General features: G+C 49.7%; 1 protein-coding gene across 6 annotated transcripts in view; it reads left to right on the forward strand.

Annotated features, from left to right (window-relative positions):
* Positions 1-9398, forward strand: part of GALNT6 (polypeptide N-acetylgalactosaminyltransferase 6) — a 39805-nt gene extending 30407 nt beyond the window's left edge. For all 6 annotated transcript variants that reach the window (XM_030939022.1, XM_030939024.1, XM_030939025.1 and 3 more), the window contains 6 exons: positions 1837-1954; positions 3341-3541; positions 4748-4879; positions 5159-5260; positions 6938-7090; positions 8401-9398. In XM_030939022.1, coding sequence (XP_030794882.1) covers positions 1837-1954; positions 3341-3541; positions 4748-4879; positions 5159-5260; positions 6938-7090; positions 8401-8514 — 820 coding nt within the window. In that variant the 3' untranslated portion in view covers positions 8515-9398. The remainder of the gene's footprint in view (positions 1-1836; positions 1955-3340; positions 3542-4747; positions 4880-5158; positions 5261-6937; positions 7091-8400) is intronic.
* Positions 9399-11245: the final 1847 nt, after the last annotated feature.

Raw genomic sequence — 11245 nt, forward strand, 5'->3', positions numbered from 1 at the left:
CTTTTGTTTGGTGTTCACAGCAACAGATCCCCACCCCCACGCCAGTGACTAGGCACGCAGCGGCACAGTCAGAAAGAGGGTACCTGGCCCCCACCCATCACTGACGTCGCAGGCTTCAATGTCCAAGGGCCATACAACTGGAAGACAAAGCTCCAGTGTTTGAGGAATGAATATGCTTCTTGGCCCACATGCCCTGGTAGCATGCATGGCTTGCCGAGGCTCTTCACGTAGTGCCCCCACCCCAGGAGGACTGCTGACAGTCCCCTCCTGGCCTCCCATCTCAAACCAACCAGAGCCTAAGAGGAGAGTCAGAGGACCCTAGGGGTAGGCCAGGACATACAGGGTGTTTACTAGAGGTTGCCTGTGGTCGTGAATTTACAGTGAAGCTTCCCATGCAGGGTTTGTTCTCATAACTAATCCATCAGTGACTTCTCGGTCTGGGAGGCCTCTCAAAGACAAGACTCAGGGCCTGTGGGGGAGGAAGCAGGTTAGCTTCCAGGTGCTGCTCTGCAGCTCCAGCACTCTCTGAGCTTCTCAGGGTGCTACTTGGGCTGGTTTAAGAACCCTGGGAGAGGCCGAAGCCTCTTCCAAAGTGATAGGAAGCCAGCCTGAGCATGAGGGTTTCCCAACTGAAATTCCTTCCAGAAAGTGGCTGCAGTAGCCAACTTCAGGGAGACAAGAGCAACCACAGGGTAACACCAGGGTCACATTCCTGGGTAGTCACCTCGATGGATCAGCTGAATGAACAGGGATTGAGCCCCAGCTGTGTGTAAGGCACCTGGATAGGTTCCGGGGTTACAGGGGTTTCCGTATCTTTCTGCTTGGTTGTACCACATGAAGCCACCCACTGAGGGCAGCAAAGCCCTACCCATGCCAGGCTGGCCCAGACACAGAAGCCAACAGCTGATGATTGTGCTCCTGCCCTGTCTCCCCAGCCCCCACCCCCGCATTCCATCTTGCGTATACTTCCCCGGGTCTGCTTGGATACCCTAACGCTTAGCCCAGTCCCTCTTAGAAGCAACCTGGTATCTAAATTCTAGGAATTAGATGTTTTTGTCAATTTATCTCATCTTGAGTCCACACCTCCCTGCCTGTGTCTAAAAGCCAGAATCTTTTTATAACCTTCTAAATGTTCCCTATAGCCCAAATTGAGCTTGATCTCACCTGACTTTCCACTGTTTCCCAGAGCACCGCTTATCAGCTTTCTCTGTTAAAAGCAACTGGCAACTTCTCCCCAAATCTACAGTTTCTCATGCAGTATAAATCACCAGGGATAGGCACCTACTAAAACTATGGCTTAATAGTCCCTGAAGGGCAGGGCCCCTGAAACAGAATGGAGTCAGCCCAGCTGATAATATTCATTCATTCATTAATTCATGGTTTGAATCTTGCCTATGTTCAAAAACAATTTCACACAGCTTCTGAAAGTTGAGTATCTCCTAGGCTCCAGGCACTTTGCTGCCAAAAAGTAACTAATGATAGCTTTAACCTCTGTGACTAGACTGAGCTCTGGGGAATGGGATCTTTCCCTGTTCTGTGTGTCCATCATGTAGCACGGGCCCTGCTGGCCAGTGTTACATGCATCCTAGGTTGAACGAATGAATGAGTGCCTTTTAGAGGATAATTACATATTTCCTTGACCTGGTCCTAGAAGGGGAAGAGGACATAGTAAAAGCTAAATGATGAGTGAGTTAGTGGACCAGCGGCTGCACGTCCTGAGAAAGAGGATAGGAGGGGGCAGGTAGGTTAGGAGGGGAGTCCACAAACAGCTTTCCCCACCAGGCTCCGCTCCTCCTCTCCCAGAAGATGCACATGCTTCTCCCTGTGTCTCTCCAGATCCCCGACGTTTGCTGGTGGCCTCTTCTCCATCTCCAAGTCCTACTTTGAGCACATCGGTACCTATGATAATCAGATGGAGATCTGGGGAGGGGAGAACGTGGAAATGTCCTTCCGGGTGAGAGTGAAGAGGGCTTCGGCGGGAACCACAGCATCCCAGGGGACAGCTTGAGACATATTTCTCAGGCAGTGGTGGCATCAGGGACATCCCATCTGGAACTGAACTGGAAAGGGTGGCTACTTCCCAAGGTGGCTCTGCCTCTTTTCTGCTCCCCCTGTCCATGGCAATAGGGCTTGGGCAATCAGCTTGGACAGCTCAAAACAAACTACTAGGCACAGCTTCTCAGAGGGAAGGAAAAATAGGGGTAATGAGGACTGGACATCTGGAAACTGGGGACTTTTTTGCGATGTCTGTGGGAAAGGGTTAGGGTGAAGATAGAAACAGGTTAGTATGTTCACAACTAGGGCTAGAAAAAAAAAACAGATCAGTAACCAGTCATCATCCTTTTTCTGGAAAAATCAGGCTCCCTTTCCCAGTTCAAAGGACATATGCCCTGGTAACCTTTGAAGTTTCTCTCCCTATGCTCAATAAGCCCTTCATAACAGTTAGAGAAGATGGTGGCCCTAACTCTGGTGGACCCCAGAACCTGAGAGATTCCAGGAATTAGGCAAATCAGGATTAGGTCAGGAAGAAAGGATTGCCTCTCCATGAAATCTACACAAATCTCCATGCCATGGAAAACTAATTAGTAAGTAGATGAGCTAATTCATGAAGTCACCTCTCATGGTGCCGGATGAGTATTAAGCACATAATGGATGCCTGCTGTTACTATAATGATGATGTATTTCTGTTGCTGCCACACTAAACTGAATAACACCATACCTTCTCATCTAAAACCCAAGAGAGAAACGAGTGGGAGGGATGTCTTCAGCCAGCCCACCAGCATAGAAAAGGGTCACCTGCCAGTCACCCCAACTCCCAGCAGCCCAATCCTAGGCTCCTCCGTGAGCCTGTGACCTCTGTTCACTCTCCTAGGCAGCCAGTGTGCTAAGGGCCCAGGTGACTACCACTGGCCACCTAGCAGCCAACTATCCTTGCTATTAATTAACACACTGATGCTCTGGTTTTTATCACCTGAGCGAGCTAATAAACTCACATTTCCAGGTCAAAAAGCCAAGTGATCAGAGCTCAGAGTAGGTATACAGGCATAGGTAACAAAAATTAACCAGCAGGCTTTTCCCTAAAGTGGGCCCTGGTAAACACAGGACTCTGCAGTCTCCCTGTGCTTAAGTCAGAGTGAACCAACATCAGAAAGCCTGAGATTGTATAGTCATGGCCTAGGAGGAAGCCTGGTCAGTATCCTTTTTTCCAGGGAGAGAGAGCAGCATTTGCCCAAGTTCTTGGACCTGGGATCTGGTGCCCTGGGAATAGAATAGAGCTGCTTGTGGGGAGACTGTCCCACCTAGCCCGCTGAAGGCCTCGTCCTGTCTCCTCTTACATCAGGTATGGCAGTGTGGGGGCCAGCTGGAGATCATCCCCTGCTCTGTCGTAGGCCATGTGTTTCGGACCAAGAGCCCCCACACCTTCCCCAAGGGTACTAGTGTCATTGCTCGCAATCAAGTGCGCCTGGCGGAGGTCTGGATGGACAGCTACAAGAAGATTTTCTATAGGAGAAATCTGCAGGCAGCAAAGATGGCCCAAGAGGTGAGAAGAAATGGTCCTCAGAGAAGTTTAAATGAAGAGAAGTATGGCCCCCAGACCCTGTTCATGGGCCTAATGGCTGGGGCCCACCTCATCTCTACCATTTGGTGCCTCCCTTCACCCTCAGGGCCCTGTGAGCTACAGCCCAGGAGAAGGCCACAGGGCACATAGCTTTTAAAAGCTAGAGAATGTTGTCCCTACGCATAGAGTCTCTGCATCCCTTCGGAGGGGAAGGGAAGGAAAAGAGATTTAGGGGAAGAGCCTCTTACAGGAGGAATGACTCTGAGAGCCTCGGCATTGGGGAGTGGGACATAATTGTCTGGGGAGTCACAAGAGATGGACCGATAAGCAGGGGACTCCAAAGCTAAGGCGGGGTGTTTGGGATTGGATGTGAGGCTGGGACAGTAGCTTCAACAGGTCCTGAGTGGGAATGAGCATGAGAGACAGTAGTCCCAGTTGCTTCATGCTATCTGCACTACTTCAGTCCAGACAGGAAGGTCAAAGACTGGTGGAACTGGCTGGGTGTGGTGGCTCACGCCTGTAATCCCAGCACTTTGGGAGGCTGAGGCAGGCAGATCACCTAAGGTTAGGGGGTTTGAGACCAGCCTGGCCAACATGGTGAAACCCCATCTCTACTAAAAATAAAAAAATTAACCGGGCATGGTGGGATGCGACTGTAGTCCCAGCTACTCGGGAGGCTGAGGCAGGTGAATCACTTGAACCCAGGAGGGGAAGGTTGCAGTGAGCCGAAATCGCGCCACTGCACTCCAGCCTGGGTGACAGAGTGAGACTCCCTCTTATTTTTTTTTATTTTTTATTTTTTTTTGAGACGGAGTCTGGCTCTGTCGCCCGGGCTGGAGTGCAGTGGCCGGATCTCAGCTCACTGCAAGCTCCGCCTCCCGGGTTTACGCCATTCTCCTGCCTCAGCCTCCGGAGTAGCTGGGACTACAGGCGCCCGCCACCTCGCCCGGCTAGTTTTGTTTTTGTTTTTGTTTTTGTTTTTTTTGTATTTTTTAGTAGAGACAGGGTTTCACCTGGTTAGCCAGGATGGTCTCAATCTCCTGACCTCGTGATCCGCCCGTCTCGGCCTCCGAAAGTGCTGGGATTACAGGCTTGAGCCACCGCGCCCGGCGAGACTCCCTCTTGAAAAAAAAAAAAAAAAAAAACAACTGGTGGAACTGATCCTTAGGGGGCTGGCTTGGTTGACAGAAATCCTTCGGTGACATTTCGGAACGACTGCAGCTGAGGGAACAACTGCACTGTCACAGCTTTTCCTGGTACCTGCACAATGTCTACCCAGAGATGTTTGTTCCTGACCTGACGCCCACCTTCTATGGTGCCGTAAGTCTTGAACACCAACCTGCCTGTGTGGGAGGTTCCCTGCCTGCCCCACAGAGGGGTTCAGTCCTGCCCTTTCCAGCCTCTGGGGCTCTGCAGCTCACTTTGCTGTTAGCTCCAGGCATGTGGGTTAATGCACAGAGGAGAGAAATGATAGGGGAAATCCAGCCATGCAAATTTGTTGCAGTTGACTGGAATTTGTTCCAGTGGGGCCCCATACCACACAGGAGGAACCTCCTGACTGTGTCATCCTGCTTCCCCTCTCTGCTCACCCTTCTGCAGATCAAGAACCTCGGCACCAACCAATGCCTGGATGTGGGTGAGAACAACCGTGGGGGGAAGCCCCTCATCATGTACTCTTGCCACGGCCTTGGCGGCAACCAGGTATGCAGCCCACCCATCTCCGGAGCATTTCCTCTCCTCACCAGCTCCCCTTCTCCACCCTAAAGAGTCCTTTACTAGGCCGGGCACGGTGGCTCAAGCCTGTAATCCCAGTACTTTGGGAGGCCGAGACGGGCGGATCACGAGGTCAGGAGATCGAGACCATCCTGGCTAACCCGGTGAAACCCCGTCTCTACTAAAAAAATACAAAAAAAAAAAAAAAAAATTAGCGGGGCGAGATGGCAGGCGCCTGTAGTCCCAGCTACTTGGGAGGCTGAGGTGAGAGAATGGCGTAAACCCGGGAGGCGGAGCTTGCAGTGAGCTGAGATCCGGCCACTGCACTCCAGCCTGGGGGACAGAGCGAGACTCCGTCTCAAAAAAAAAAAAAAAAAAAGAGTCCTTTACTGAGGAATGGGAGGGAGGAGATATGATCCCTGCCCTCAGGAAGCTTCCACTCGGAGGAGAAGGCATAACACACACAAGGTCTGAATAAGGGACATCCAGAGAGAACGAGGCATTGGTGCTGGGTGTGAGAAGGGGATGGGAGGGAGGGTTGTTCATCAGAGGAGGCTTGCTGAAGAAGGCTAGCTGCTGGGGGATATTTAGGGGTGAGGATGGAAAATTTTCGAGCACATCCCATCACCTACACTCAACTTCTATCTTCAATGCATCTTCTGCCCAGAAGCTACCACTCTGATCCTACCACCTTGCAGTGACCCCAAAACTAGGTGCCCAGCACTAGTAAGAGAGAGGCACTAAAAACAGAGCCAGAGTGGGGAAAGGAGTGGTGTGGGCCGCTGAACAAGCCCGCTGGCATATACAGGTGAAGACAGTCATTCTAGAGCAGTTTCCTGTACCACTGGCCTGCAAGATGATTTCTGGTGGTACACTGAAGAACATTTTTTATTTTAATAGTTATTTATTAGCAAAAATAGAACAAGCATATCACATGATTTCACAGATGTTACTTAAAATGAGGCTAAGTTAAATTTAATTTTAATCTAATTTAAAGGAAATGTGATTAGGCACAATAGCTCACATCTGTAATCCCAGCACTTTGGGAGGGTGAGGCAGGTGGATCACTTGAGCCTAAGAGTTTGAGACCTGTCTGGGCAACATAGCAAGACACCCCATCTCTATAAAAAATTTTTTAAAAATTAGCCAGGTGTGGTGCCACACCCCTGCAGTCTCAGCTACTCAGGAAGCTGATGTGGGAAGATCACTTGAACAAAGGAATTCAAGGTTGCAGTGAGCTGTGATCATGCCGCTATACTCTAGCCTAAGCAACAGAGCAAGACCTTGCCTCAAAAAAAAAAAAAAAAAAAAAAAAAAAGTGAGAGAGAAAGAAAATATATTGGTTGGGCACAGTGGCTCACACCTGTAATCCCAACACTTTGGGAGGCCAAGGTGGGAAGATCACTTGAGCTCAGGAGTTTGAGACCAGCTTGGGCAACACAGAAAGACCCCATCTCATAAAAAAGAATTTTATATATATATAATTCCAGTATAACCCTGATACGGTAACAATCCTGGAGGCAGCACATAAATGAGTAAAGTCTTGGCATGGCCTCACATTCACTCTCTTCCCCAGGAGACCATGCATGGTTGACAGCTCAGGGCAGGTGGCTTTGGAAGGCTGGGGGCGAACTCTCCCCCTGCTTCTCTTGTCTTGATTTCCAGTACTTTGAGTACACAACTCAGAGGGACCTTCGCCACAACATTGCAAAACAGCTGTGTCTACATGTCAGCAAGGGTGCCCTGGGCCTCGGGAGCTGCCACTTCACTGGCAAGAATAGCCAGGTCCCCAAGGACGAGGAATGGGAATTGACCCAGGTGAGTTGGTATCCAGAAAGCTCAAAATCAAGAACTTGAGGCCGAGTGCAGTGGCTCACTCCTGTAATCTCAGCACTTTGAGAGGCCAAGGCGGGTAGATCACAAGGTCAGGAGTCCGAGACCACCTGGCCAACATGGTGAAACCCCATCTCTACTAATAATACAAAATTAGCTAGACGTGGTGGCCAGTGCCTGTAATCCCAGCTACTCAGGAGGCTGAGGCAGGAGAATTGTCTGAACCCAGGAGGCGGAGGTTGCAGTGAGCCGAGATCATGCCATTGCACTCCAGCCTGGGTGACAGAGCGAGACTCCATCTTGGGAAAAATAAAAAATAAAAAAAGAACTTGAGGCCACATCTGCCCATCTATATTTTCTTAATTTCCTTCCTGAAACGCCATGGGGTGGAGTAGAGCAATGTAGAAGGTAGGTGAGTGTGGGCGTGGCAACAGGCAGGGTTCTTGGAGCTTAAAGGGTATTTGGTGATGACTAATGTAAAAATGGGGTGAGAGGTTATGGTTCATGGCTAGCTCTGCCATGGTTGAAGCATTTTTAGGCTGAACCCAATTAGAAGAAGGTGAAGAATCATTCATAGTTCCTGCTTGTCCTCTGTGTCCTAGGCTCAAAGCTAGGCACTCACATACCTGGGTCCAGTTAATCTTTCAGAGGCTCTTTCCAAGCAGGAATAGTCACTGTTTCTACAGATGAGCTGGAGCTGGAGGAAGCCCAGCATGTCTGTGACTGGCCCAAGACCCACCACTAGTAAATGTCAGGCCTGGGATTCAGCCCCAGATGGGTCTGACTTGAAAGCACGGGCTCTTTCCATTATACCACACTGCTCTAGGATATGCCATGTAACCGCCACCATGCTGAGCTCAAGTCAGCAACCCGAGTGATCCTCCCTACTTCACTCCAGCTTAGGAAAGAGGAACCTAACCTGGAGGCTGCAGGGAAGGGAGCAGCCTAAACATAATCCAAGGCAGGAAACTGGAGGTGGAGCAGTGGCCCTGGGTCTGAGCCTGGCCATCTGGGGGTGGGGGAGGCCCTGAAAGCATTTTTCTGTCAGCCCACGATCTTGTCTTTCACCATTTCATCCACTCAGGCTGAAGCTGGGGATGGGGATTTGGTACCAGATAGAGATGGGAACTCAGAAATGTGTCTCATGAGAGGTCAGGAAAGGAATGGAAAAGTGTCTTCTTTGTGCCTTATGGGGTTCCCTTGGCCTTTTATCAATTGTACCCCATCGCATTGTCCCCGGTAGCACTGTTAGAGGTTTGTGGCCCAGATTGACCCTTTGCTCTGTCATCTTTTAGGATCAGCTCATCAGGAACTCAGGATCTGGTACCTGCCTGACATCCCAGGACAAAAAGCCAGCCATGGCCCCCTGTAATCCCAGTGACCCCCAACAGTTGTGGCTCTTTGTCTAGGACCCAGATCATCCCTGGAGAGAGCCCCCACAAGCTCCTCAGGAAACAGGATTGCTGATGTCTGGGAACCTGATCACCAGCTTCTTGGGAGGCCGTAAAGATGGATTTCTAAACCCACTGGGTGGCAAGGCAGGACCTTCCTACTCCTTGCAACAACATTGGGCCCATTTTCTTTCCTTCACACCAACGGAAGAAACCATTAGGACATATATTTAGCCTAGGGTTTTCCTGTTCTAGAAACAGAGGCTTCCAAAGTAGGGAAGGTAGCTGGGGGAAGGTTCAGGGCAGCAATGCTGAGCTCAAGAAAAGTACTTCAGGCTGGGCACGGTGGCTCATGCCTGAAATTCTAGCACTTTGGGAAGACAAGGTGGGAAAATGGCTTGAGCCCAGGAGTTCAAGACCAGCCTGAGCAACATAGTGAGGATCCCATCTCTATGCCCACCCCTGCCCCCTCACCAAAAAAGAAAAATAGCTGGGCATGGTGGCTTACGCCTGTAGTAGCAGCTACTCAGAAGGCTGGGGTGGGAGGATTGTTTGCGCCCCAGAGGTTGAAGCTACAGTGAGCCTTGATTGTGTCACTGCACTCCAGCCTGGGCAACAGGTGAGACTCTATCTCAAAAAAAAAAAAAAAAAAAAAAAAAAAGAAGAAGAAGAAGAAAAGAAAAGTACTTCTACAGAAGAAGAAGAAAAGAAAAGTACTTCTACAGCCATGTCCTGATTCCTTGATCATCCAAAGTACCTGCAGAGTCCAGTGAAATGGTATTTTCTGGCTGGGCACAGTGGCTCACACCTGTAATCCTAGCACTTTGGGAGGCCAAGGCAGGTGGATCACCTGAGGTCAGAAGATTGAGACCAGCCTGGACTACGTGGTGAAACCCCATCTCTACTAAAAGTACAAAAATTAGCTGGGCATGATGGCACACACCTGCAGTCCCAGCTACTTGGGAGGCTGAGGCAGGAGAATCACTTGAACCCAGGAGGCAGAGGTTGCTGTGAGCCAAGACCGCACCATTTCACCCCAGCCTGGGCAACAAGAGCAAAACTCCGTCTCAAAAAAAAAAAAAAAAAATATATATATATATATATATATATATATATATTCTAACAGATGGATCAGAGGTCTGAGAGACCCTCCCTTGCTAATATTACCCAAAGTCTGTAAACTATTTACAGATATCTCCCTGACAGGTGTCCTTTATCTTACTTTATCTGTACAATAATCCTGTGAGAAAGGACAGAAACCACTGTGCCCATTTTACAGATACGAAAACTGAGACACAGGTAAAGGGGCTTGTCTGTAGTCCCATAGCTAGCAGATGGCTGGAGCCAAGACTGAGGTTTGTTCTTCAATGCTGAGCCAGGGCTCCTTCCACTGCACCACAAGAACACTAGACCACTTGCCACCAGCCTTCTTGTTCCCTCTTCCTCCATTCTGATCATTTCTAGCTGGCTGGCCTCCACAGAGCATAGGAAAACAGAGCCAGGGCCAGGCGCAGTGGCTCATGCCTATAATCTCAACACTCTGGGAGGCCGAGCCAGGTGGATAACCTGAGGTCAGGAATTCGAGACCAGCCTGGCCAACATGGTGAAACCCCATCTCTACTAAAAATATAAAAATTAGCCGGGCATGGTGGCATACACCTGTAATCCCAGTTACTCGGGAGGCTAAGGCAGGAGAATTGCTTGAATCAGGGAGGCGGAGGTTGCAGTGAGGCAAGATCGCGCCACTGCACTCCAGCCTAGGCAACAAGAGCAAAACTCCATCTCCAAAAAAAAAGAAAAACAGAGCCAGGTAGCTACTGTGAAGACAGCACACTTAGGAATCCTGGGATGTTAGTGTTAAAAGAAAGCTCCTAGAGCCAGTGATTCTCAAGTTTGTCCCAGAACCCTTTTTTCTAAGCCCCATATAAAACGTAGATTAAAAAAACAAAGTAGCATGGAAATTAAGAGAGGGACAGGCAACGCCTTCCAGCCCCTAACTTCTAAAGGTCTGGAAGCACAACGTGAAAATCATGTAGCCCAACCCTATCATTTTCATATTATGAAACTGAGTCCAGATAAGTGAATCTGTCCAAGGTCACCCAACAAGGTATCAGTAGCCCTGAGGGTAAGGACTCTGATAAGGCACGGGAGGGTCCTGGAAAGCCTGAGGCAGGAGGAAGAGTGTGCAGAGTTGAGCGTGTCTGGAAGGCTGATCCACTGCTGGGTCTACATCAAGGCCCCATGGGGAGCAGACCAGACTGCACATGGCTCTTTTGCTGGAAGAAGAGCATGGCTGTGCAGAGGACTAGAGTTTCATCTGGGAAGGCTTCTTTGGACTGTCAGTAGCAGGATTTCACCAAATGAGGGTGCTATGGGACCACAGTTGTCTCTTGTTCCCATGCAACTCAACCCTGCAGGAGGCCTCCCACATCCCTGAGAGCCTTCTGGACCCTATAGGGGAGATATTCTTGGGTAGGCCAGCCAAAAGGAGAGGAGAGAGTGGCCAGGGTATGACCTGGAGTAGGGAAGGGAAAAAGTTCCAGGAAAGAAGAGAATTGGATGAGAGATCTCAGTGGAAATAAAGGTTTTCTGGCATTGGTCAAGGAAACTCGTTGTGTTCCTCTTACCTGTGTTGTCCCTTAGCCAAATTAGTTGATTTGGGCTATGAAGAACCACATACAACTGAAAAGTTCTGTTACAGTCACTGTCTCGTGTCCCTAAACATTCTCTGGACCTAAATCTAGCCTGT

This window comes from Rhinopithecus roxellana, chromosome 10 (assembly GCF_007565055.1).
Source record: "Rhinopithecus roxellana isolate Shanxi Qingling chromosome 10, ASM756505v1, whole genome shotgun sequence".
NCBI classification, from domain to species: domain Eukaryota; kingdom Metazoa; phylum Chordata; class Mammalia; order Primates; family Cercopithecidae; genus Rhinopithecus; species Rhinopithecus roxellana.